The 26,501-nt window shown below is 58.0% G+C and overlaps 1 protein-coding gene and 1 long non-coding RNA gene across 25 annotated transcripts in view; one reads left to right on the forward strand and one right to left on the reverse strand.

Annotated features, from left to right (window-relative positions):
* The window catches only part of NFASC (neurofascin), a 202,073-nt gene that overhangs the window by 146,449 nt on the left and 29,123 nt on the right, over positions 1–26,501 (forward strand). For 10 of the 21 annotated variants that reach the window (XM_061381961.1, XM_061381960.1, XM_061381969.1 and 7 more), the window contains 18 exons: positions 843–954; positions 1,378–1,562; positions 3,284–3,415; positions 6,963–7,106; positions 8,115–8,226; positions 8,525–8,691; positions 9,154–9,301; positions 10,447–10,571; positions 11,488–11,532; positions 12,673–12,774; positions 13,052–13,249; positions 14,051–14,121; positions 15,644–15,866; positions 17,527–17,642; positions 19,353–19,557; positions 20,775–20,897; positions 22,040–22,213; positions 24,664–24,678. In XM_061381961.1, coding sequence (XP_061237945.1) covers positions 843–954; positions 1,378–1,562; positions 3,284–3,415; positions 6,963–7,106; positions 8,115–8,226; positions 8,525–8,691; positions 9,154–9,301; positions 10,447–10,571; positions 11,488–11,532; positions 12,673–12,774; positions 13,052–13,249; positions 14,051–14,121; positions 15,644–15,866; positions 17,527–17,642; positions 19,353–19,557; positions 20,775–20,897; positions 22,040–22,213; positions 24,664–24,678 — 2,397 coding nt within the window. The remainder of the gene's footprint in view (positions 1–842; positions 955–1,377; positions 1,563–3,283; positions 3,416–6,962; positions 7,107–8,114; positions 8,227–8,524; positions 8,692–9,153; positions 9,302–10,446; positions 10,572–11,487; positions 11,533–12,672; positions 12,775–13,051; positions 13,250–14,050; positions 14,122–15,643; positions 15,867–17,526; positions 17,643–19,352; positions 19,558–20,774; positions 20,898–22,039; positions 22,214–24,663; positions 24,679–26,501) is intronic. The other 11 variants (XM_061381970.1, XM_061381980.1, XM_061381971.1 and 8 more) reach the window with 5 other exon arrangements.
* On the reverse strand, positions 5,973–12,468 carry LOC133227477 (uncharacterized). 4 transcript variants are annotated; one of them, XR_009729840.1, is made up of 5 exons: positions 11,480–12,466; positions 8,286–11,317; positions 7,386–7,557; positions 6,949–7,075; positions 5,973–6,533 (listed from the first exon to the last, which is right to left on the reverse strand). It is a non-coding gene; the product is annotated as an uncharacterized LOC133227477 (long non-coding RNA). The 4 variants fall into 4 exon arrangements; XR_009729841.1 differs by having other exon boundaries at positions 7,386–7,666; XR_009729842.1 differs by having other exon boundaries at positions 6,949–7,197; positions 7,386–11,317; positions 11,480–12,468.

Raw genomic sequence — 26,501 nt, forward strand, 5'->3', positions numbered from 1 at the left:
GCGCTGGGGTGTCCCCAGACTTGCATGACCCCCTCCACAGGGACAGAGCCACCCTGAGCGTGTCGCCTCTGTGAGCCCCTGTCCTTGGAAAGCTGTGTGTGTGTCACTGATTGCAGGCCCCAGGGCTGCTCCAGCCTGCTTGAGTGGTGGAGCGGCTCCTCCATCTTGGCTGCACTTGCTTCTCACCCCTCCCTCAGTCTCTCACATCCAATTAACACCCTCCTCCCTGCCGTGCGGAAGTCATTAGTGAAGCAGCAGATTGGATTTTAGCCCCACAGTGATTTCCTGTCATCCCTGTGCATTAATTCTCCCCTGTCTTTGCTAAGCCATTAATAATACTCCTTGCATCTCTGACTGTTCATCTGAGTCTTTGTGGCTTCATCCCAGCTCCTTGTCTCCGGGGTCCCAAAGAGCCGGTTGTCTGTCCTGTGGCCCCAAGCTGAGACGGCCTCCCTGGGGCCACCGTGCTGGCCTCTGGATCCCAGCGCGGGATGTGCAGAGAGTGGACTGTCCCTGCTCAGGCAACATTTGCCCCTTCCAGGGCCGGAGAGGCTTACGAACTGGGGGGACGCTGGGCTCCTTTTGGCAGAGCCTTTCAGAGCTTAGAGCTGCTCACACACATGTGCCGGTGGGGCCGAGGAGCCCCGCGCTTCCTAACACACCTCTCTTAATGATGCCCTGGCCCCTGGGGTGGTTTCAGCGGTGCGGCAGGGGGTGGGGGTCTGCGGCTAAGGGCATCATCAGGAGGGCACGACGACCTTTCTCTCTAGTCCAACAGCTCGGCCCAGCTGGGACAGCCCTCTGGGCAGTAAGCTCACAGAGCTTGTTCCATCCTGTTTCAGCCCGAGGAGTTGCAGAGAGAACACCCAGCTTCATGTATCCCCAGGGCACTGCGAGCAGTCAGATGGTGCTGCGTGGCATGGACCTCCTACTGGAGTGCATCGCCTCTGGGGTGTACGTATGGTTTGCACCCCGACTTCTGCCCGCCCCCCCAGGAGGATGGGTTGGGGGATTGTGCATGCTCTGTTGCTGCAACATTTTGCAGAGGGTGGGGTGGGAGAGAGAAGCAGACAGCTCCTAATGAGGACACTGCCAATCATGGTCATCCCATTCCGGCCACCTTTCTTTCTCAGATAATGAGGAGAGCAGGTAGCTAGGCTTCCTGTATGTGTTAGACCCCCTTGTGATCTTAGCTGACTCCTTTGTGCGCCCTGTGGCTGAGCATCCCCTTTGCACAGGAGGGATCAGCCCTCGAAGGACACGCATCCTCCTGAGCCCAAGGACACCATAAGGATACCCGGGTGTCCTGGGCTCCACACAGGCGTGGCAGAGCCACATGTGGTGGTAAGTCCCTGTTTCTTGCTTGGTCTCTCTTAGCCCCACACCAGACATTGCATGGTACAAGAAAGGTGGGGACCTGCCATCCGACAAGGCCAAGTTTGAGAACTTCAACAAGGCCCTGCGAATCACCAACGTGTCCGAGGAAGACTCTGGGGAGTATTTCTGCCTGGCCTCCAACAAGATGGGCAGTATCCGGCACACGATCTCGGTGAGAGTGAAGGGTACGTTGTGCGCAATTCTCACTACGACGGCCTTGCCAGCCCTCACCTCCGCGGCCACCCCTCCCTCTCGGGGTGGTTGCATGAGTGGGGAAAACACCAGCACGCTGATGAGTGGGAATAGCGACCTGCAGGAGTGGCATCCCCTCGGATGCGTGTGTGCGTGTGTAAGGGCAGGGAGGAAGGGGAGTGTCACGGGCAGAGATCCCCCACTGTCGCCCTCCTCCCCTGGGCGCCTGGGGCTCTCTCCACAGGCGCACTCTCTTCTGTGGCCCATTTGGATGACCCGGAACCTGTCTTTCGTTTCTCATTCCTGTTCGTGGCATGTTGTCTTAGCCCTATGCTGTCTGTGTAGTTGAACGTGGTTCTTTTTAAAAATGGGGAGGGATCATGGCCTGAATTATTTTTTTAGGAAATCGCTTCCCTCCCCTAAAAATACCTGAGCTGTTGTCAGCAATGGAGCACGTGTCTTTGTGGGTCCCAACCATGAGGCTGGGAGCTCCACCAATCACTTCTCAGTCTGAATGGCGGGGCTGAGTGGATGATCAGGGTGATAAGGTTAAATACCACAGAGCAAGAACTTTCTTAGCACATGCTCATTGACCTGTGACCTTGGTTTCAGCACCACACTCAGAATAGGGGTACTTAACATTTATTGGGGTTTCAAGATCTTTGAACTCTGATCCGAAGGACCCTCTTCTCAGAATAATCCACATATTCACAAAATTTCCAAACAGCTGGAAGGAGTGGCCAGCTAAGAGCTTCTGCTAATCAAAGGTCAACGGTAAAAGAATGAGCAGCACGCCTTTCCTAAGTGGTCTGGTCTTGCAGCAATAGCAGTGGAAATCCAGCGGGGCTGGCCCCTGCTACTTTACTGTCCTCCCTGGCTTGAGCCCTTGGGTGCACATCAGGAGGGCCTGCTGCTGCTGCTGCTAAGTCACTTCAATCGTGTCCAACTCTGTGCGACCCCATAGATGGCAGCCCAACAGGTTCCCCCGTCCCTGGGATTCTCCAGGCAAGAACACTGGAGTGGGGTGCCATTTCCTTCTCCAGTGCGTGAAAGTGAAAAGTGAAAGGGAAGTCGCTCAGTCGTGTCCGACTCTTAGCGACCCCATGGACTATAGCCTACCAGGCTCCTCCGTCCATGGGATTTCCCAGGCAAGAGTACTGGAGTAGGGTGCCATTGCCTTCTCTGAGTAGCTCTCAATTCATTGGCTGCCTGGGCTTCCCGCCGGGATTCTGACTTACTAGGTTGACGATGGGCCCTGGCATTCGTGTTTCTTAAAAGCTCTTCAGGAGGCCCCAGTTTAGAACTCTTGTTCTGAGAACTTGAAATAAACCAGTCCGCATCTGTAGTGCCAAGTCGACCAGAGGTCGGGACCGCCATCCCATCAGGACGAGCCCTGGGCAGGCGTGGGGGGTGGGCCCGGCACTCGGGGCTCCTGCCGCCATCCCATCGGGACGAGCCCTGGGCAGGTGTGGGGGGTGGGCCGGCACTCGGGGGCTCCTGCCGCCATCCCATCGGGACGAGCCCTGGGCAGGCGTGGGGGGTGGGCCCGGCACTCGGGGCTCCTGCCGCCATCCCATCGGGACGAGCCCTGGGCAGGCGTGGGGGGTGGGGCCGGCACTCGGGGGCTCCTGCCTTCCGAGAGGGAGCCCCCTTGGTTTCCTCAGCCTGCTTGTCTCATTTGACACCCCTGCCTGTGCCTGTCCTTGTCTTCCAGCTGCTCCCTACTGGCTGGATGAACCCAAGAACCTCATCCTGGCTCCTGGCGAGGATGGGAGACTGGTGTGTCGAGCCAATGGGAACCCCAAGCCCACGGTCCAGTGGATGGTGAACGGGGAACCTTTGCAATGTGAGTAATCGCTGCTGTCCTGCCTGTCTCTGCTCTCCCTCCTGGGAGCATCCAGCTCCCCACCCCTGTGGACCAGCTCTGTGCCATCAGAAGTGAGGGAGCGACCTATCCTTTTGAACCTTTCAAGAGGGAGGAAACCCAGCCTCCTTTGTGTGAGATAGAACAGGAGGCCCGTGCCTGTGTTTAAGGGATTTCTGCTTCCTGGGGTTTTTTCATAAATTTCTGCTTTCTGCCCCTAATAACTGCAAAGCTCAGTTTGAGAACTGGGGACCTCACCTGTGTCCCTGAGATCATGGGCTCTGGGTCATGGGGCTCAGGAGGTAGAGGAGACCTTGGTAGCTCATCACCATTGCCCCCCACCAAACTCCTCCCTCTATGAGGGTATAATAAGAGGCAGGGTTGTGCGACAACATGGAAGATACGGTCGGAAATGAGGGGAAGCCCCTCTGAGAGCAGAGCTGCCCAGTGCAGTTACTGAGTGCACATTAGCGTCCAGGAAGATTTAGTCCCTCCCAGATGCAGGAGTGCGTGGCTCCAGGCTCTCTCCAGCCGGAGGCCTTGGTCAAAGTTTCACATCTGAATTCACTCTAGTTGCATTTGCTTTTTTATAAAAAAAAAAAAAACTTTATTTATTTGTTTTTGGTTGCACTGCGTCTTCATTGCTGCGCAGGCTTTTCTCTAGCTGTGGTGAACAGGGGCCCCTCCCTGGCTGTGGTGAGCAGGCCCCTCTCTGGCTGTGGTGAGCGGGGGCCCCTCCCTGGCTGTGGTGAGCAGGCACCTCTCTGGCTGTGGTGAGCGGGGGCCCCTCCCTGGCTGTGTTGAGCAGGCCCCTCCCTGGCTGTGGTGAGCAGGCCCCTCCCTGGCTGTGGTGAGCGGGGGCCCCTCCCTGGCTGTGGTGAGCGGGGGCCCCTCTCTGGCTGTGGTGAGCGGGGCCCCCTCCCTGGCTGTGGTGAGCGGGGGCCCCCTATCTGGCTGTGGTGAGCAGGCCCCTCTCTGGCTGTGATGAGCGGGGGCCCCTCTCTGGCTGTGGTGAGCAGGCCCCTCTCTGGCTGTGGTGAGTGGGGGCCCCTCCCTGGCTGTGGTGAGCAGGCCCCTCTCTGGCTGTGGTGAGCGGGGGCCCCTCCCTGGCTGTGGTGAGCGGGTGCCCCTCCCTGGCTGTGGTGAGCGGGTGCCCCTCCCTGGCTGTGGTGAGCGGGTGCCCCTCCCTGGCTGTGGTGAGCGGGGGCCCCTCCCTGGCTGTGGTGAGCGGGGGCCCCTCCCTGGCTGTGGTGAGCAGGCCCCTCTCTGGCTGTGGTGAGCAGGCCCCTCTCTGGCTGTGGTGAGCAGGGGCCCTTTTCTGGCTGTGGTGAGCAGACCCCTCTCTGGCTGGGGTGAGTGGGAGCCCTTCCCTGGCTGTGGTGAGTGGGGGCTGCTCTCTAGCTGGGGTGTGTGGGCTTCTCCCTGCAGTGGCCTCTCTCCTCGTGGAGCTCGGGCTGTGGGCACAGGCTCAGTACTTGCAGCCCCCACGCTCCAGGGCGCAGGCTCAGTAGTTTGCCACTCGGGCTTAGGTGCTCCATGGCATGTGGGATCTTCCTGGGCCAGGGAGCGAACCTGTGTCTTCTGCATTGGCAGGTGGATTCTTTACCACTCTCAACTACCAGGGAAACCCTGCTTTACATGTTAAACGTCCTGTCCTTACTTTCTCTGAAGGGTCAGGGCAAATACAAACTGTATTATCAACCAGATGGGACAGAAAATAGATGGCAAGAACTCAGAACCTAACTCGTGAGCAACAGCTGATAAAAGCAGGTGGAGAGGAGGGAGCCGGGCAGAGGAGACGGCGTGAATGCACCTTTCTAGACATTTATTGTGTGCCGGGCGCTGAGCATCCCTCTTAACCTCGTTAACCTCAGACACTGAAGATGAGGAAATGAAGTGCCGCCTTTGCAGAAACTGCCCCGAGGTCACACGACCCGGGACGGAGGGAGCTGGGGGCTGCTGTGACAATGCCTCAACCTGCCCTGTTTGGTACTGAGCCTCTAGTTATCCTGGGAAATAGCCTCCCCCTGCACACAAGCCACTTACTGACTTGGCCTGTCCTCTGCCCTTCTCCCTGTCCTGATGGCACTTCGGGGATAAGGCAGACAAAGGCTCTAAACTCCTCAGCACCATTAAAGAAATGTAGAGCCCGGGATTTGCAGCTGAGCACTGGCCCTGGCGAGGTCCCCCCTCGTTCAAAGGAGTGACTGGGAGAAACGCCGGTCGCCTCCAGGTGAGGAGACGTGAAGTTGCTGGCGTTGCTTCCTCTCTGCCTTTTTGCTGAGGCACCGGAAGAAGGATGAGAACGCTGACCTTGGCTTTGTTCACCACCTGACTCCACATCTCCAGGCTCAGACCTGCTGTCTATGGGGTGGCGCCCGTGGGGCCGGACCCTGGCTCCCCCTCTGCTGACTCCTGTGGAAGGTCTGAGTGATCCTGGGTGAGGTCATAGATCACACAAGCCAAGTCATCTGGCCCAGGCCCAAAACCTTACAGAGGAAAGGCACCTCGTGGTGGTGAAAGATGAGGAAAGTGTGGATTCTTTACATTTCTGGAAAACTTTTATTTGTATCGCTCGTTATCTCATTCTTGCTCTCTTACCTTACCCTTCCTCAGAGTAGGGGAAGATGAAAGAAACGCTTCCCTACTTGACAGGTGAAGGAAGTGAGGCCCGGAAGAGCTACTGATTTGCCCCGACTCTTAGAGTGATTCGGGCTTCCCAGGAAGTGCTGGTGGTAAAGAACCCCCCTGCCAGTTCAGGAGACATAAGAGATTCGGGTTCGATCCCTGGGTCGGGAAGATCCCCTGGCGGAGGGCGTGGCACCCACTCCAGTATTCTTGCCTGGAGAATCCCGTGGACAGAGGAGCCTGGCAGGCTATGGTCCATAGGGTTGCAAAGAGCCGGACGTGCCTGAAGAGACTCCCGAGCCTCCGCTCTCTGCATCCGCAGCCAGGGGGGCCAGGAGAACTGCGACAGGGGTGTCCTCTCAGTGCGCACGTGTCTTGGGAAGGTCAGGTCACTTTGGCAAATGCAGGGACTCATCAACTTGCAGCAGGCGTGCGCCTCCAGGTTTAACTTTGTGGACGTCTGCAGAGTGCTCTGCTCAGAGGATGGGAAGCGGGTAGGCCCCACCTAGTTGTTTATTGCTTTATGCTTTTCAAAACACTTTTGAGTATATGCACATTGGGTTAAAATGATAACAGCCCTCCAACCACATGTGCTCAGCCCTCTTCTAATGACATACATAGGCTCTCCAGTCATCCTCATAGAAATGCCACAGGGTGGTAAGTTATCCCCAGACAAGGAGCCCGAAGCGTTTAAAGCCAATAGGGCCGGTGGGTAATGTGGTTAGAATTCAAACCACGGCTGCCCAGCTGCCATGTAGCTTTGACCGGGATTCCTGTTCCCATTGGACGGATTGAGAAATAAACTCTGGTAGGCTCAGTCCTACCAGGGAGCCCTGGCCCGAGTCCCACACGCCCTCTGCCTGCCCTCCCCGTCTTACGAGGAGCACCTTCCTGTCTGTAGCGGCACCGCCCAACCCCAACCGTGAGGTGGCCGGGGACACCATCATCTTCCGTGACACACAGATCAGCAGCCGGGCCGTGTACCAGTGCAACACCTCCAACGAGCACGGCTACCTGCTGGCCAACGCCTTCGTCAGCGTACTGGGTGAGTGCACCCCTCTCCCCCTGCCTGCCGGGGAACCTCCAGGGCCCTGCTCGGAGCATGGGCTCCCTCTCTGCTTGAGAGATCGGTCAGGCTGTGGGGAGAAGGGCAGCAGTGTGGGGAAGCGTGGAGACCCAGGATGAAATGAGGAGGGGTGATGGAGGACTTAAAATCTGCAGAGCTGGGTGTGCAGACGGTTCATTCCACTCAGAGGACAGACGGAGAGCTGAGACACCAGGCTCAGTCTCCTTCCTCCCCTGACGAGAGGAGGGACCGTCTCACCTTCTTGGTGTGTCCATGTTGAGTCTCCCCTGGGCCTCAGGGTAGGAGCTACCCTGAGTGTGTTTGTGGCCCTCCTGGAGCAGGCAGAGGGCAGAGGGCAGGTGCCACTAGGAGAAGCCTTGGGGCTGTGGAGGGGCAGATGCAGAAGCTGCTGGAAGGCTGGGGGCATCCTCTGCAAAAGTGAGACTGGATGTAGACTAGGTGCAGATGGGTCAGCTTCCTCCTTCCTCACCTAATCCCGAGGGAGATTGATGGGGGAGGTCACGCTGGTATTTAGAAAGCTGCCCTGAGGAGAAGGTACATTGAGATAAGACTGGTCCCCAAGGAGGGGGAGGAAGGCAGACCCCCGCCCAAGGTCAGGGTTAGGTCTCTGGGGTCACAGAGGAAGGCAGACCCCTGCCCAAGGTCAGGGTTAGGTCTCTGGGGTCGCACAGGAAGGCAGACCCCCTCCCAAGGTCGGGGTTGGGTCTCTGGGGTCACAGAAGGCAGACCCCCACCCAAGGTCAGGGTTAGGTCTCTGGGGTCGCAGAGGAAGGCAGACCCCCACCCAAAGTCAGGGTTAGGTCTCTGGGGTCACGAAGGAAGGCAGACCCCCGCCCAAGGTCAGGGTTAGGTCTCTGGGGTCGCAGAGGAAGGCAGACCCCCACCCAAGGTCAGGGTTAGGTCTCTGGGGTCGCAGAGGAAGGCAGACCCCCACCCAAGGTCAGGGTTAGGTCTCTGGGGTTGCAGACGTGCCGCCTCGGATGCTGTCGCCCCGGAACCAGCTCATCAGGGTGATCCTGTACAACCGGACCCGGCTGGACTGCCCATTCTTTGGGTCTCCCATCCCCACACTCCGATGGTAAGTTCCAGGAGACCAGGCTTCCCCCACGGGGGCATCTGTAAGGGCATCTGTCTCACCTCTCTCATCGCATTCGGCCCACGAGAGGGATTCAGCAAGTTCTGGGAGCCGCAGAGGGTGGAGGCTGAGATGAAGCTGGCAGAGCATCTGGGTCAGGCCTCTTATTGTGCAAGGAAGGAAACTGAGGCCAGAGCCTTGCCAAGGCCAGCCATGGGTGGGGGCGGACGCACGGCCTGGGGTCCCTTCCCCCGGCTGGTCCTTTCCCAGCATGCTGTGTGTCCTGCTGCTCTGTTGTGAGGTTTAAGAATGGACAAGGAAGCAACCTGGATGGTGGCAACTACCATGTCTATGAGAACGGCAGTCTGGAGATCAAGATGATCCGAAAAGAAGACCAGGGCATCTACACCTGTGTTGCCACCAACATCCTGGGCAAAGCAGAGAACCAGGTCCGCCTCGAGGTCAAAGGTAAAGGAGACGGTCGCTAGGTAGAGGACACAGTGAGTCGGGGCCGGGGGGGCATCTTTAACTTTGAGGATGCCACCTCAAAGTTATCCGTGTGTGTCACTTTGAAAATGCACCACCTTTAATGTTTAATCCCTAGTGGGACCTCCCTCAGGGCCTCCGGCTGGCCTGCATGCTGCACGCACTGAGTCATTACCTGCCCTAGGCAGCGAAGCCTGCTCCCCACACCAGCTCCCCGCCACCGCCCCAGAAACCACGTCCTGTGTTCCTGAGCCAGCAAGAAAGGGCCTGGGCGTTATTTCCATTGGGGATCTCCTATTCCGGGCCTCCCCGACCCGTGCACCTAACTGAATCCTATTTCTGCCACCCTCTGCGGTCCGTGCAAGCTGGTCATGCGTGTCACCCCGTGGCCGCTCGGGGGTGGGGGTGGCAGAGAGGAGCTCAAGCTCAGGCGCTTCTCTGCAGACCCCACGAGGATCTACCGGATGCCCGAGGACCAGGTCGCCAAGAGGGGCACCACAGTGCAGCTGGAGTGCCGCGTGAAGCACGACCCCTCCCTGAAGCTCGCGGTCTCCTGGCTGAAGGACGACGAGCCGCTCTACATCAGCAACAGGTCTCCGCTCCTGCCTCCCTGCCTGCTGCGCCCTGGGGCCCTGCCTTCTCCCTTGATTCTGGTGATGCGTGGACGCACCTGGGCTCCTATGTCGGTGTATCACTGCAGAACCGCCGAAGAGGGTTCTGGACCCCTCAGGGGAGATCCCCTCCAATGCCTGCCCCCTCTCCACTCAGCGCCCTGCTCCTCTCTCCTCTTCCGCCGCCTCTCCTCCCCTCGTCCCCTCCTTTCTCTCCTCCCTCCTCCCTTCCTTCCCCTCCTCCTTCCATCTGCACTCTCTTTTCTGTCCCTCAGCCCCTCCTTGCTCCTCTTCGGCGTCCATGCCGGATGCCCCCCGCCTCCTTTCAGCCCAGCCAGCAGTGCCTCGTCCCCCGACAGAGGCGGGGATGCCTGAGCAGGCTCTGGCCCTGTGGTTACTTGGCTCACCCTTACTGCACCCTGGGCCCATGCCTGTCCTCTCCCTCAGCCAGATTCGGATCTGACTGAAGTTGAGGGTGGGCCCAGGCGTAGATGGTGTGTAAAGTCCCCCAGGTGTTGGGAATACGCAGCTGGGGCTGAGAACGTTGATCTGAGCCTCCCCCCGGGCTCTCTTCTGTACCAGCTTCGGTCTCGGGGCAGGGTGCACGTGGGTACCAGCTGGGTCTGCCGATCATCTGGTTTCCTGGAGGGGCATAATCCTACAGCAGGCACGGGCTCCTGGGTGCCCTCCTCCCTCTGGAGACAGTTCAGGGGAGCCCAGGGCACTTGGGTGAGTGCAGGCATCGCTCTGGGATGGAAACAGAGCTGGAAGCTTGAGAAGACCTGCCTTCAGGGGTGGGCCGTGCTGCGCCCTAATTCAGGAGGGGAGCGCAGAGGACCCGGGGGATCCAAGCACAGTGAATACGGAGGGGCCCCCTAGTGCCGCCCGTGTCCTGCCCCCTCCTCAACCTCCTCAAGCTCCACGAGTGCTCAGCATGGCAGGAAGACCCTGTCCCTCCCACAACACTGCAGTGAGCCCCCGTCCCCTAGGAGGGGCTGCAGCTGCCCACTCAGACCCACTGTCCCCACCCCAGGGAGAAGATGGACAGGCAGTGCCTGCCACCCCCGCCTCCCCACCTCACTGTCTCCCCTCCACCTTCCTCCAACCCCTCCCGCTTCCTTTGCAGAATGAAGAAGGAGGAGGATTCCCTGACCATCTTCGGCGTGGCCGAGCGGGACCAGGGCAGCTACACGTGCGTTGCCAGCACTGAGCTGGACCAAGACCTGGCCAAAGCCTACCTGACCGTACTCGGTAACCGCCACTGCACGCCCTGCCGCAGCCCCCACCCCGCCTCCCTGCCCTGACCGTCCTCGGTAACCGCCACTGCACGCCCTGCCGCGGCCCCCACCCCGCCTCCCTGCCCTGACCGTACTAGGTAACCGCCGCTGCACGCCCTGCCGCGGCCCCCACCTCGCCTCCCTGCATCCAGAGAAGTGGGGTGGCTCAGAGGGCAGTGCCCGCGGTCAGCCAGCCAGCCAGGCATGGGGATCCTCTTGTCTGAGGGTCTGAGGGTTAGGAAGCTGCTCCTCTCAGAGCAGGCTGTACTGGATGCCTTACCTCCTGAATGGAATCGCTAACTCACCTCAATCCTCAACTGAAGGGTGCCGGAGGAGAGAGGGATGGACGGGGTTCCTATTGTGGTCGTTTTAACCAACTTTACAGCTGACTCTAAATCACTAAGTCAATTAAAACTGCCCATCCAACAAGACAGCTCTGTGTTTGGCCTTCTAACACCCACTGCTGCTTTATTCTCTGCCTGCCTCTCCTGGAGGGATTTCACAGGGTGCTGGGTACTCCCGATGACTCCCTCTTGACGGGCCCTCACCCCCAAGCCAGACTGTAAACACGAAGCCATCCCAAACCCCGGGGTGTGGTCTCCCGCCCAGGGGAGCGTATCCTCTCTTCACCTCTGCTGTCTCGGTGCATCCCTGCACCGTCCCAGGGAACAGTGGGCCCAGATACGGTGCCCGCACCGGGACAGCAAGCAGACCGCATGGCTGCAGAGGGAGCATGGGAAGGCCTTTGTGAGGGCCGGGGCACCCTCCACGGGATGGGGGGTGGGGCCAAGCAGGGGCCGCTGTTCAAGCCTGGCCTCCTGATCCCGCCCTTAGAGCACCTTTATCCCCAGCTGACCTGCTAACCTGGATAACCCGTCTTACCTTTGCAGCTGATCAGGCCACTCCAACTAACCGTTTGGCTGCCCTTCCCAAAGGTAATTCGTACTAACCCCGGGACTCTCGCCAAGCACTCGAGGTGCCTCAGAGGGTGGCGTGTAGGAGGAGGAAGGCCCTGCAGGAGAGGAGTGCTGTGCACAGGGGAGGGGGCAGCTTGCGCCACCCCTGCCAAGTCTGACCCCTGTCAGGAGGCCCTGTCCCCTCCCTGAGCCCTCCTAGTCCCGCCCCTTTGGTAGACTGAGTTGTGGTTCCTCCCACCCCTTACCTCTGGCCACGCCCACTGCTCCCCTGGGGCGGCCTGTTCTCCATGTGCTCTCGGAACACTTGCTTCCAGTTATCCGTAGGCCCATCTTTTTGGCAGCCTCTCCAGATCTGCTGTTACCTACCACCCATTTACAGTCCACATGCACATGTGTGCAACACGTGAATGTGGCTGCTGGGACTCACCTTTCACATCCTTCCAGTTACCAGCCAAAATGTGGAAATAACTAGTTCAAGGGGCCAGGGTGGGAGAAAAGAAACACGTCTGCCCTCACTAGTCAGAGACCAGGACGGCTTTATCCCTAGGCCAGGAGGGCACTCATACCCACTTCAGAAACCCAGTGAGACTGGAGTCCCCTAAAGGCGCTGCCCCACCCTTGCTGGGGGACTCTGTCCTGCTGTCCATCATGGAAGCTTCTAAACGGAGCTGCTCTCTCCTCCCTGGCCTGGTCCTCTGTGTTTGTCCCGCTCCCCCCACCCCCCCCAACTGCTCTGCCCTGCAAGCTCTCCAAACACCCTCCTGGGCTCCTGACCCCTCAGAGCCTCAGCACACAGAGTAGAAGATAATTATAGACAGAAGTCCCATACTTCTTTCCTAAAGGTGTGAGCCTTTCCCAAATGCTTCCACTCCAAGAACACCCACAGATTGGGGTGGGTTGGCCCCAGTTCTCACTGCGCCCTGCGCCCCTTGATAGTCTTTGGGCGGGGTGGAATCTGGGGGTCTTTCCTCTTTGTCCTTCCTTGAACCCCGAGGGCAGGGGTGGCCCCTGGGCTGACCCTCCGGCACAGGCTAGGGTTGGTCCCTTAGTGGGGTGAGCTCAGCCCGCCCGGGTCCTGTCTGCGGGACGGTGGCTGGGGCTGGGACCCATGCAGGCCTGGCTGGCACTGACTCTGGAAGCCCCTCCCTCTGCCGCCAGGACGACCGGACCGACCCCGGGACCTGGAGCTCACCGACCTGGCTGAGAGAAGCGTGAGGCTGACCTGGATCCCAGGGGACGACAACAACAGCCCCATCACAGGTCAGCCACGGGCCTGTGCTGACCAGGAGAGAGGGACGCAGCCCGGAGGCCGGCCTGGCCCTGGCTTTGGGCCCCGCCGCCTCCTCACTTGGCATGGACCCTGGGCTATCGACAGGATGGAGGCTGTGGTCTGTCTCCCGTTTTGTGTTTGGGAAGAGTTCATGTGCCTCTGTCTCCCCACGGGAGGCTGTCAGTACTGCTGGGAACCCGAGGAAACCTTGGGAAAGAACTCACTGACTCAGCTCCCCAGACAGTCCCGACTTCCTTGCCTCCTCAGACTACGTCGTCCAGTTTGAAGAAGACCAGTTCCAGCCAGGGGTCTGGCATGACCATTCCAAGTTCCCGGGCAGTGTCAACTCAGCTGTGCTCCGGCTGTCGCCCTATGTCAACTACCAGTTCCGGGTCATCGCCATCAATGAGGTGGGCAGCAGCCACCCCAGCCTCCCATCTGAGCGCTACCGAACCAGCGGAGCACGTGAGTGCTTGAGGGCTAACGGCGGGTGCTGACGCCAGGCACCCGAGTACAGACTAAGTTCCCCGGGTCCCCAGCCACGTGAATTTAGGCAAGCTATTCCAGGCTTCCTCATTTATGAAACAGAATAATTATACCATCTCCGTTACAGGGCTGTTGTGAAAATACAATTGTTTGAAAATACAATTCAGGTCCTTAATGTAATGTGCATATAGTAAGCACACAATAAATGTTAACTGACATTTTTATTACTACTTATTAGTAATAATTATGAATAATTCTTGATGATCTGCTTTAAAGGGAAGAGCTATGAAGATTGGCGGTAGAAACATATAATCTCATGTTGCATAAGGTTTCTTAACATACTTGGGTAATGAAATGCTTCGATTTCTGAAATCATACTGGCTCATTGAGGATGAAAGATGCTCCCCCAAAATGTCGAATGCCAGGATAAACCAAGTTGGTATTAAACACACTTAGTGGATAATCCACAAAGGGGATAATCCACATTGAGTTGGCTCTATTGATCATCTAAAGTGTGGAAAGCCTTGTAATAAATGCTATTTTGTCAGCGATTAAAACTCAGAAGAAACTATCCCTCCTTTGGGGGTTTAAGTCTCAGCTAGGAATGCACATCGTATGTACAACAGAGTGGCAGAGCGAGCTCAGCTGCGTAGGGGACTGAGTGTGTTGAGAAATGCAGAGATGAGCATGGAAGGGGCCAGTCAGCTGGGGAGGAGAGGCTGTTTACTGTGCCCTGTGATGCGTACCCTGGGTTTGACTTTGTCTCCATTTGGGTTCCAGCCCCCGAGTCCAACCCCTCTGATGTGAAGGGAGAGGGGACCAGGAAGAACAACATGGAGATCACGTGGACGGTGAGAGCCCCTCCAGCCCGCCCACGACGCCTGCCTGGCAGCCTGGGGCCCTCGCCCTGTACACCCCTGGGACCCCCCAGGCTGCAGGGTGGCCCAGGCGTCCTGCCTGATGTGAGGGCCACTCTTTGCATCGAGCATCAAGAAATCAAACAGGAGGGTATCTGAGAGCAAGCTTTAAGACAGGAGCAGAGGTGACTGAGGACATAGACACTATGATTCTGGCAAAAGCAGAGAGAGTCCCACAAAACTAAAGCACTTCTTTAGAGGAAGGAGAGATTTAGATTAGTCCCCAGAAAGGATGTAGCCTAAACACCAGTACCTCGCTTCGGTGAGCTCTGAGCTCCTCTCACTGGAGATTGTTGAGTGTGCAGAGAGACCAGCCTCGCGGTGGGCCTCCAGTGGCCGCCGTCTGTAAGTCCAGGATGGACAGAGGGACTCCAAAGATGACCGCCAGACCAGGATTGAAAAACTCATCTTCCGTCTTGGCTCACCTGACCACATTTTCCAAACCAAAACTGGGATATGTGGCCTCTGAATGACATTTCTTTTTTTTTTCCCCAAACTGCTTCTAAGTCTGAGATGTAAATTCAGCCACTGAAAACTTTTTATTTTTGGTTGCTCTGGGTCTCTGTTGCTGCGCGAGGGCTTTCTGTAGCTGTGGAGAGAGGAGCTGCTCTCTAGCTGTGGTGTGGGGGCTTCTCTTGTTATGAAGCACAGGCTCCAGGGCACATGGGCTTCAGTAATTGTGGCGCACAGGCTTAGTCACTCCATGGCATGTGCCACCAGGGAAGTCCCAGCCACTGAAATTTTAACGTTTTTGTGCTGTTGCTGTGCATAATGGAAATAGACAGATGCAGAGTTTAGAATCACGACCATCACTGTCTGCCGAGGGCCTGGTCTCACAGCAGCCTTGGCAGTTGGGCTGAGCCCAGACTTAAGACTCCAGGGCTCACCTTTAGGACCTGCCAAGAAGTGGTTCAGCTCCGTATTGCAGGCGCCCAGGGAACGGGTTCCTGGACCAGCCCTTGGAGAACAAAGACAGAGTTATGCCCACTCCCAGCTCCAGCCTTGTAAGAAGGGTAGGGCAGACAGGCGTGGATGCGCTAGGACTGAAGTCGGGAATTTTGATTCATTGGCAGCAGGCATGCCATGACTAAACCAGAACCCACTCCTCTCTGACTTTGGAGGCTTGTTACCTCACCGTGCATTTTGCTTCTGATTGCTCCATCACTGGAAAGAGTCCTGTTGACAGTAACACTTTTACTGCCTGTGCACCTGCCGAGGGGGGGCTGTGAGGTCAGAGGGACTGGGGCCTGGGTGGAAGATCTGCGTGCTGCTGGCTTCACAGGACTCCGGGCTCCCGGGGGACTCAGAGTGGGGGGCAGGCTCTCCCCAGCTGTGCAAGGGGCTGGCCACGGCTGGGCAGGCTGGGGACAGGGGCCTGCCATGGGAAGAGGGCGAGCGGGGTGGCCCGGGCTCCTCACCGGCGCCCTCACCACTCCTGCCGCCTCTCCCCGCTCAGCCCATGAACGCCACCTCCGCCTTCGGCCCCAACCTGCGCTACATCGTCAAGTGGCGGCGGAGAGAGACCCGCGAGACCTGGAACAATGTCACCGTGTGGGGCTCCCGCTACGTGGTGGGGCAGACCCCCGTCTATGTGCCCTACGAGATCCGAGTCCAGGCTGAAAATGACTTTGGGAAGGGCCCTGAGCCGGACACTGTCATCGGTTACTCTGGAGAAGATTGTGAGTACCCGCCCTCCCTCCACCCCAGGCCCGCACGGCTGGGCTGCCCAGGCCACCCCCGCAGACCAGGAACCTTGGCGTGGGCCCCGGGTCTTCTAAGAGCATCCTGGAGGACAGTTAGTTACCAGGAAAGAGGGGTTTCCTGCAGTGACCTAGAGCAGACAGGCCCCAGGCAGTGCCAGGAGCAGAGATGGTATCATCTGAATGCTAGTTAGAATTAATGAACGTCGTCACCCAGTCCAATACTCTCATGTTATGAACGTGAAAACTGGGGTCCTGCAAGGGAAACCCCTGCCCATACTGCACAACAGCAAATTCCAGGCTTGAGAACAGAACCCAGGTTTGTGGTCTATATTACTGGCAGGCCTTGCTAGCCCCAAGGACCATCTGACCCAAAGGCCATAACTAGACGCCTCCACAGGAAGCAGGACCAGGCCAGACTCCTCCCTGGGCTCCCCAGGGGAATCCTGGAGGGACTAAAGTCCACAGCTCCCCAGACCGAACACTCCAGGCCAGCCACTGCAACACTGGGCATAAAAAGAGGAATTCTTTGGAGGCTGTCACTGGATAAATCAATGTGATTGTGGGATATGTGTAGAAGTGTGTACCTGCCTCTCCAGACAGTGGGGGCCTCTCTGTCCCTAGCACAACAGTCCTGCAGGCTGCTGAGCAAGGCAGGAGGGTTAGGGACGCCCCTCCTGGTCAGGGTAATCCATACCCTGGTGGATCTGGGTCTGAGCCGAGAAGAAACCATGGAGGTGGGTGGGGTGACCCGAAGGAAGGAGGGAGGAGAGTCTTGGGGAAGAGTGGATTCAGGGGGCCAGTGCTGGGGTCAGGAGCAGGGCGAGTGGGGTTCACGACAGTGAGCTAGGAGGAAGTGAGGGTCGGGCCGCGTTCCCCGCTTCCCTGGAGGTGATTGTGGATTGGACCCCCTCGGGAGATAGGGACCGGGGATCAGCAGGCCCTCTGTCCATCCCGCTCCTCATTTCCATGGTGGCAGACACTTCCAGACAGAAGGCGGTGGGGACTTCTGGAGGGTAAGTATGGAAAAGGCAGCATCTAGCCATGGACTCACGGACCTCCCCACCATTTCCGTCGCATCTGTGTACCCTGCAGCCGACATGTTAGAGGGGATAGGGCAGAACCACTGTTGTGGCAGAGTAGAAAAAACAGGGGAGAGAGCCAGTTATGGGCGCAGTGGCCCTCCCTCTGCAGGTAGTCACAGGATCAGAGTCTTTTCCTGAACTAGGCTAGGGCGTCTTCAGTCTGTGGGCAGTGTTTCCTGCGGGGCCCTGGCAAGAAACAAATGCCACTCAAGGGGGACTATTTCCAGTGTGAGGACAGGGTTAGAAGGGAAACAGCAAGGTTGGTAAGCCACCGGGAGGCCAGCCACAGTGGAGTGCCATCACGCCACTCGGCCTGGAGGGAGTGCCCGGCGCCAGCCACAGTGGAGTGCCATCACGCCACTCAGCCTGGAGGGAGTGCCCGGCGTCAGCCACAGTGGAGTGCCATCACGCCACTCGGCCTGGAGGGAGTGCCCGGCGTCCAGAGTGGGCTGAAGGCACAAACCAGCAGAGGGCAAGCAAGTCAGAGGGGACTCTGGCGTCGGGGAGGGGCAGCCCCACCTGCATAACCAGCTCTCTGTCCCGACACATTGCAGATCCCAGGGCTGCACCCACAGATGTTAAAATCCGAGTCCTGAACAGCACCGCCATCAGCCTTCAGTGGAACCGCGTCTACTCCGACACGGTCCAGGGCCAGCTCAGAGAATATCGAGTGAGGAAGCAGCTGCAGCCCCCATCTAACCACACAGCTCCCTAACAGGGCGAGGGGGTAGCAGACGCGGTACATGAGATGTTTGGAAGGGGTCCTTGGGATAGTTGTTGGATCCAGAGTTGGTTTAAGATGATGTCCGAGAAATTCCCTGGTGGTCCAGTGGTTAGGACTCTACACTTTCGGCTCCTTGGCCTGGTTGGGAAACTAAGATCCTGCAAGCCATGCAGCACAGCCAAAACAAAAAACAGGATGTCTAGAGTGAGCTGTTCAAAATAGACTCAGAAAAAATACAGATACACCAGGTGTCTCCTGCACCAGGTGTGCTGAGAGTCTGCTCGGCAGGTGGGTGCTGGGTTTGCATTGGCCACACAGAACACATTATGCTTGCCCTCCATGTGTGAGGACACGTGTATCTTCAGAGGCAGTGTTGAGGCACCGCTGAGCTACACCCCTCCCCTCTCCTACAGGCCCTTCTGGGCTGCTTGCCTCACCCATTCTGGTTTCATGGAGCCCCAACTAACCGGAAGAGCTACTACAAGGGTACAAACCCTTCCCTGTTGTCACAGCCAACTGCAGTTATTATGGCCCTTGACTTCCCCCAGCCGCCTCTTCTCTCCCTGATGTTTCTCTCTTCGAATGGGAAGGGAGAGATAACCCAGGGTACTCAAGGCTCTCCCTGATGAGCTGCTCTATTTACAACTCCTGGAGAGGCTGTGGCCCTGGGGTAACACGGGTTCTGTGCCTTAGAGGTCATCGGGGGTTGGCTGATGGACAATTGGTGGCACAGAGGGAGTCAGTCTCTTCTAGGGAAATGGATTTGGCAGACCGAGGAAGGAAAGTGAGCTGATATATATGCCTGAATGAGCTCTTCCCCAACTTGCACCTTTAACCTACTTGCCGGGAGAAGTTTTGGCTACAGCTCTCTTTGGGTCCCCTTCTTAAGTCTGGACTTCCTCCGTACCTTGTTCTTGGAGGCCCCAGGTGATGCTGGTGTGACGGCCTGACCTGGGGCTTCCCGCCCACTGCTTATCACACCCCATGCCACAGCCTCTGACTGTGGCACTACCACCTTCCACAGGCTGTCCCATCCCACCCCAGCTCTTGCCATCCCACAGCCTGGTCTCTCATTGGCTTGGACATGTCACTATCCTAAGGGTTTTTAAATAGTATCAAAAGGAAGCTTTTGATTTTAAAGGACTAAATCAACCCTGTCTTGTATTCAGACTTCTGGGGGTAACCTGCTACTTTTCAGCTCCTGTCTGCTGCCAATCTAAACCATACTAAATCTAACTCAAGGTGATGTGGTCTTTGAGCACAGGAAAGAGCTCTCCATGCCTGGGCCCTTGGCTCGAATTTGTGCTTTTGGTACAGACTCCCTGAGCAACCTAATCCCTGCTTGGAAATAAGTCTCAAGATGGAGCATCTCGGCTGTTCGTTTGGCCAGCATGCCTGTTCCCCAGAGAGACAACACGGCTCAGAAAATGATCGAAAACAAAAACTCTATTTGGTTTGACATCGGTCCCCACACGCTAGTGGCTAATGATCGGGGACTGTCAGGTGCCTCCCCCAGCCCTCCGTGGGGCTGCTGAGGGCCTTTGCAATTCGGAGCCCGTGGCCAGGAAAGGGAAGACCAGTCACCACCAGCACCACCACTAACAACTAACCCTGCCCTGCCCGGCCGAGCCCTCACCAGCCCGCCTCTGTCCTAAGGCCTACTACTGGAGGGAGAGCAGCTTGCTGAAGAACCTGTGGGTGTCTCAGAAGAGGCAGCAAGCTGGCTTCCCTGGCGACCGCCTGCGTGGTGTGGTGTCCCGCCTCTTCCCCTACAGTAACTACAAGCTGGAAATGGTTGTGGTCAATGGGCGAGGCGATGGGCCTCGCAGTGAAACCAAGGAGTTCACCACCCCGGAAGGAGGTAGGTCCGGCTGCTGCTCCCCGGGGAGGGCAGGACACGGGTGGCGTGGCCGAGTGGCCCCAAGCGCCTCCAGCACGCCTCTACCCGGATGACACAAGTTGACCTTTGCACAACCTCATGGAGGGATGACTGGCATGCTGATGGCACCCATGGAGTGCTGTCCCCGAGGCAGCTGCTCCGATGGGCGGTTCTATGTCAGAACAAGACTGTGAGGCTGCTGACGGAACTCTGGCCAGGCTGTGCACACGGACTCCCAAGGGCACTGCAGGAGCCGCCCACAGCATCTTGAGGGAGCCCAGGCACCTGGACTCCCAGGAAGCACCTGGACTCCCAGAAGGCACCTGGACTCCCAGGAGGCATCTGGACTCCCAGAAGGCACCTGGACTCCCAGGAGGCATCTGCTTGGTTCGCCAGCCTCAGCCCCAAGAACCTTCTCTCCTGTCACCGCTGTGACCTAGAGGCTGTCCTTCAGGGGGCACCCTGGTCCTGGGAGCTGGACACCTGGGGATGTCCCCACGCGTCTCCTGTTCCTGCCAGGCCCCTCAGACCAAGCCCTCTTGTTTCTCCTTCCTTCTTAACTGTTATTTTCCCCCATTCTTCTGCCCCTCCTCCTTTTTCCTCTCCTGTTTCCTCTCCCTTGTTTCTTTATTCCTGTATCCCTTCCTCCTTGTCTGGTTTTCATCACCAGCCTCTCCCCATTGCTCCTGCTCCTGGCACCATCCACATGTTCCAACGTGGGTTTCTTTCTCCTCACCCCTGAACCTGGCATTCTCAGCCCAGAGGCCAGGGTTTGATACTTTGACCCTGTGGTGAGAATCCTTGTCTGAAGATTGAGAACCGTGGCTTCTGTTACCAAACAGAGGCTAAAATTGGTTTCCTACCTGAGGATGATTCTGCCCAACCTGGAGGCTTCTTTGCGGGATCAGAGTCTAATGTGTGCTGTATTCAGGGTAGTTTTTAAAGGAGAACTTGACTGACCCTTCCCCATGTAAACCAAGTCTGAGCTGTGCTTGTCCTAGATGCGGGGAGATGCCATCCCGGATGAGGCAGTGGGTGCCAGCCCCCTCATAGCCCTCCAGGTTCTGGCGTAGCAGCGACCCAGCACAGGGGTCGTCCAGAGGTCAATGCCTTCATACTTGTGCTTTGTTTCTTGTTTTCCTCATCCTGCCCGCCCCTTTCTCTCCCCCATGTCCCCTGCTCTCTCCTCCTTCCCCAAGTACCCAGTGCCCCCAGGCGTTTCCGAGTCCGGCAGCCCAACCTGGAGACAATCAACCTGGAATGGGATCATCCAGAACACCCCAATGGGATCCTGATTGGATATACTCTCAAATACGTGGCCTGTACGTTCTGCCCTTCTTTCTCTTGGATAATCTGAGAATCAGAAACCCCATTCTCACCACTTTTCCTAAGGAATTAAAGTAGAAAGCCTCTGGGTACACAGGGCATTGTGGAGGGATGCAAGGGGCAGGGAAAAAGCTTCCTATAGGGTTATGGGAGGCAAGCGAGACCCAATCCCTGCTCTCTTGTCACAGCTGCTCCTTCAGGGGGCTTCCAGTCAGCCGGTGAGGCATAGGGGACGTCTGGTCTGATGAGGGATTCAACCCCCAGGCTCAGGAATCTTAGAGTCTCTAACTCCTAAAGGTCTAGGACAGAACGTTTCTTACCTGACAGAGCTTCCATCCACTAGGCAGATAGTACATGCACAGGGATCCACACGACACTGACCCTCGGAGCCACCTTAACAAGTTGCCATTTTTGGTAAAGCAGCTGTTTGTGGAGTTGCCATGGAATATTGAATATTCAGTATTGAATATTGGCTCACTCAGGAGCCTGGGTTGGGATGACCTCACCTAAAGAATTCAGCATCACCAGGCAGGGACAGGAGTGTTATTTATTTGAAAGACTTTCAAACGTCTTCTAAAGTAGGTGATGTTATGCCTTAATGTGAGGCTCAAAGGGCAGGCATTGTGCTATTAAGGATTTTAATAGCCAACTGTGTGCTTGAATGTGATTCTGAATCCATCTCTGGACCTGACCTTCCCCCTCTGAGTGAACAGAGGTGAATATATAGTGAATAGGCCTTTTACAAAGGAGGCACTAATAATGAAAAGCTCTAGTGGTTTTGCCCTAGTTCTGTTGAAAGGAAAAAAGGAACTCAAGTTTTGTCCTTGTTGAAAAGGCTTGAGGATTAAAAGTTTAATCTTTCAGAATCAGCCACATAACCTTGTATTGAGCTAGCAATAATGAGATCAGTGGGAACGTGTTAACCCTGGTGCGTCATTGAAGAGCCAGAGAGGAGCTGTGGCCCAACACTCGGCCTTTAAAACGTCTCCCAGGCCGAGTCCTTAAGATCAGGAGCAGGTTTCATGGGTTCCCTTCCCAGGAGAGTGGAGAAGGCTTCCTCCTTCCAGCAGCAGTTTATATATAACGCATCATGGTCAGCATTGCTAAAGCTCAATTCCACTTACCTGTCTCTCTCCAGTTAATGGAACCAAAGTAGGAAAGCAGATAGTGGAAAACTTCTCTCCCAATCAGACCAAGTTCACGGTGCAAAGAGCAGACCCCGTGTCGCGCTACCGCTTTTCCCTCAGTGCCAGGACGCAGGTGGGCTCAGGGGAAGCAGTCACGGAGGAGTCGCCAGCACCCCCGAATGAAGGTAGGTGCACTGCGGCGGCCGCGGGGCGGATGGTCCCGGGGAGTGCAGATGCCTAGAGAAACCCTGAGCTGGCCTCTGGCCTCCTGGGATAGCGGGGCCGCGGCCCGCAGGCCCCCAGAGGGAGAAGCCAGCCTGCGTGCTGACAGGTAGGTGCCGGCGATGGACCTGGAAGACACGTCTTCATACTGTCCCAGTCAGACCTGGATCCCCACGTGGCCTCGACTTGTTCAGCTGTTTAACTGTTGGGGATATACGGAAGAGAGTGTGAGTCGTGGCTGAGCTGAGGGGACGAGAGAGAAAGCACGTTGGAAGTAAGTGTGCTCACGGACTCCACAGAGCAGGAAGGTGTTTGCCAGATGAGGGAGGCAGCGCTGTGATGGAGGTGGCCCCTGGGGCTGCCCCTTCTCTGAGGGTGCCTGGCGCTGAGAGGAACGAAGACCAGGCGTGACGGACGCTGACTGCCGGCGTCCTGGGTCGAGCAGGAGGCAGACGTAGTAGCCCTCCTGGCGGCCTGAAGGGAGTGAGCTGTCAGGCTGAGAAGACAGGGAACTGGGAAACAGCCGTCGGCCCAGCCAGCTGCACAGAGAGCGCACTTGAGCTCCTCTCCTGGGCTCTGGCGTCTTCCCACCGCGAGCGCCCGGTCCGGAGCTGCACGTGCACGCGATGTCCACTAGAGGGCACCCGGCCCGGAGCTGCGCGCGCACGCGATGTCCACTAGAGGGCACCCGGCCCGGAGCTGCGCGCTCACGCGATGTCCACTAGAGGGCGCTCGGCGCCCCTGCTCGTGGCGTCCGGGAGCTCTCAGGTGGGAGAGGCTCTGGAAGCCCTGGCATCCATCCGCAGACCCCCTGTGAGAGAGGGTGGGGGCTCTGCCTCCCCAGAGGCACCGTGGGCTGTTCAACAGCCACTGCCCGAGGTGCCGGACAATTGTGCCAAAAACCAGGGATATAAAAACTAATGAGCTCCCCCAGTCTAGAAGGAGGGACGCCCACAAGAGGATCCAACTGTGATTCACCACGAGCAGTGCTGTGTTTGGGTGACGGAAGTGCCGTGGCTGGGCGGGGGATGGGGTTGAGTCTACAAGGGAAGGCTGCAAAGAAGGGGCCATGTGGTTAGGGACCTCTGACACCGACCACAGATTATCGCGTCCAGCACTCTCCCAAGAAGGCTGAGGTCTCCTGGCTTGGGGGGCCTCCTGGGCATCCCCACCCCCAGCCCAGGAGAGCAGTGGTACCTCCAGGCCTGCTGCCTCTGCTGCCTCCCCCCAGGCTCCCAGCTGAGCTCCACAAGCAGTCCCGCGGCCCTCCCCCGGCCCTGCTCCCCTGACCAGCAGGCCAGCACCGAAGCAGAGGGGCAAGGGGCCAGGCGGAAGCTGGGGAAGGCTGACGGTGCTGTGTGTCTGTGCCTGTAAACCCGGAGTGAGCCACACAACATGCCCCTCTCCCCCAGTCTCCCTTCCAGTTTCTTGGGTACTTGGACAGTGTATTAGGGCTGGGTGACTTTGGGTAAGTGGTTGATACATGCCTGTTACCAAAGGTCAGGCCAGGGATGGTGCACTTTCTTGACTACTTCACTCTACAAGGAGATACATAAAGAGAGCCTCTTCTCCCTCCCTTCTCCTGCCCCCACCAATACTGAACATCAGAGAAACAAGGCCCCACTGCCCAGCTCCAGTGACCACTGCAGGGAAGGATCTCAGTGCCGGGGGCAAGAGAACAAGAGGGATGCTCAGCCCCACTCAGCCAAGGACTTTGCAGCAGACTCAGGAGTTCCTTTTAGGCTCAGTCCGCAGCTGTGTTTCCTCTTTCATGCAGTCCAGTGGGCGGCAGGACACGGGACAGGGCCCCGTGCTCCCGTCCATCACAGGCCCCAGCTTTCCAGGCTGAGGCGGTGTGGGGAGGGCCACCAAACCCATTCTCCATCTCCCTCCACCCCAGCGTGGTTCAGCTACCCACTGCCTGCCCCTGGGGATAAAGGAGGCTTCCTTTTGCCTAGGGTTGGTGTCCTCCTATACACCTCTGTCTTATGCCCTCAATTCCTGGCACCATCGAGGATCACCCAGCTCCTTCGTAAAGATCAGCCCCGCTAGAGAAGGACACATTCTTCAAAACAGACATGGGGACATGCATTCTAGGCAGACTGTTTCTGCTGCCACCTCCTAGATGTCCTCAAGTTGAAATAGAAGCAAAGATGTTAGAAGGGTCTCCAAGAACCAGGAAGGTTCTCTGTAGGAGCGTGGCAGACCCCCGTGGGGTTGAACACAATCCCTAAAGGCCAGGTGGTATCCACAGGGCTGTGGCCAGCACCCAGCCATGCCGTCTGGGTCACTTTGAGCCAGAACCGTCTCTCCTGTGATTGCTTGTCCTGTGGTCTCACCTGTGCTGTTTTCTCTTCCCTCTCGTTCTTTCCCCCTTTCCCTCTCTGGCTATCTTGGGTGCCGTGTTCTGAAGCCACGCCAACCGCAGGTACTGTACCAACTGCAGAGGTAATGGGCGTGGCATGGGGCAGCGCAGGTGGAGGCCAGCCTAGCGGGGCAGACAGAGGGAGAGGCCTGGGGTGAAAGCATGCTCTCAGCATGCACCCTTTCAGCGGGTAGGAAGCCGGACTCTGCAGGAGCCTGTAGGCGGGGGGAGGGGCAGGGCCAGAGGAGAGCCAGCGCCTTCCCCTCCCTTCACTAACGAAGGCGGCTGGCTTGGAAGGGAGCCCACTCAGAGGCTCCAGACCTGCTCGCTGGAGCTGCAGCTTTCTCTGGAGCTGAGTGGTTATCTCCTCTGAGCACCTGGTCCCTTGCCCAGCTTGCCATCTCAGAGCACCGCAGGCCCAGAGCCCTTGGGTGACCTGCTGTGCCCTGGGGGTGGGGGCAGCTGGCTCCTGTCTCCGGGTCAGGCTGCCACCCCCTGAAAAGGTGACCCGAGGGTGAGCGTGCCGTGCATGCTGGCCTTGCATGCTGCATGGGGCCGGGCACCAGCTCTGCCATCTCCCGTGGGTTCCACTCATTGAGTCTGTGTCCTGGGATAGGCCAGGCACCCCCAACCTGGAGTCTCAGAGGACGCCATGGGCTGAGAGTCCCGTCAGCCTGCAGAAACCCAGCTTCTCAGTCTTGGGTGTTAAGGACAGTGCCCACTCCCGGGGTCTGGGAGGCAGACACACCGTGAGGAGCTGGGCGGGCAGGTCCGGAGCAGGAGGTGACCTGCCCTCCAAGGGGCCCAAGCCCCCTCACGCTGTGGTCTGAGGAGCATCAGCAAGGCCGGCCCTCAAGCTGGAGCGGCTGGGCAGGGACCCGGGCTCCTTCGAGGCAGAGCAGAGGCCGTGAGGTGGGTGCACCGGGGCTGCCTCAGGCTGCAGGCAGCAAGGAGGCTAGAGGGCTGGCTTGCGTGGAGGACCCCACCTTCCCCCCTTGGTTCCCCTCCACGCTCACTCACAGCCCCCCTCGCTTTAGGTTGGTTCTGTTTCTGTTGCGTACCCTGCTTCCTCTGTTTGTGTTTGTCCCGTCAGCCAGACCGCTGGGTGGTGCGCAGTCATCGTGCTCCCCTCCCCTCCATCCTACCCTCAGATAACCCAGGCCAACAGCCAGTGCCTCCCCACCTCTGCTGGGATGGGAGGCAGAGCGGGTCCTGGGCCTGGAGACTGGGGGAAGGCCGTCCGTGCAGCCTGGGGGTGGCCCTGACTTCCTGATTTGAGTTTGCATGGGCGCCCCTGGGGCTGGCCCAGCAAGTGCCCAGGGTCCCGAAACCACTCAGTGGAGGTGGAAGGAGAGAGGCAGTGAGGGAGCCACGCAGATCACCTGGGAGCTCTCTGGTCAACAGCTCACAGTCCCCTCCCCATGCTGGCACCGGGGACCCAAGGCAGCTGGGCCTGGTGGCAGGGAGCTTGCTTTGCTTGGTGGGATCCACGCCGGGCTGTGATGCCCCTCTCGTGTGGCAGGTGTGAGAGGGATGCGTGTAGTTCCAAACCCCCACTTCCTCCTTCTCACCCTGGTGTGCAGAGGGAGCCGGGACCTCTGTCTGTCGGTCACGTGTTTCCTGGGCTCCGCTTCTGCAGGGCACAGGGCATTTCTTGGTAAATGAGCTGTGCCAGTAGCATCGGCTGTTCCCAGCCTATAAGGCGCCAGGTGACGCCAGGCACCAGGGTCTCCATCGTTGGCGTGGTCTGGACCCCAGCCCGCTGTTCCCTTCTTTCTCTTTCTCGCCAGTTGTGGGTGTTTTCCCCCCAAACTGATGTGTTCCTCTCACCCAGGAAAGATGATCCCTTTCCTGTGCCCATGTCTGCAGTCTCTTAGGGTTGCTGC

This window comes from Bos javanicus, chromosome 16, assembly GCF_032452875.1.
Source record: "Bos javanicus breed banteng chromosome 16, ARS-OSU_banteng_1.0, whole genome shotgun sequence".
NCBI classification, from domain to species: domain Eukaryota; kingdom Metazoa; phylum Chordata; class Mammalia; order Artiodactyla; family Bovidae; genus Bos; species Bos javanicus.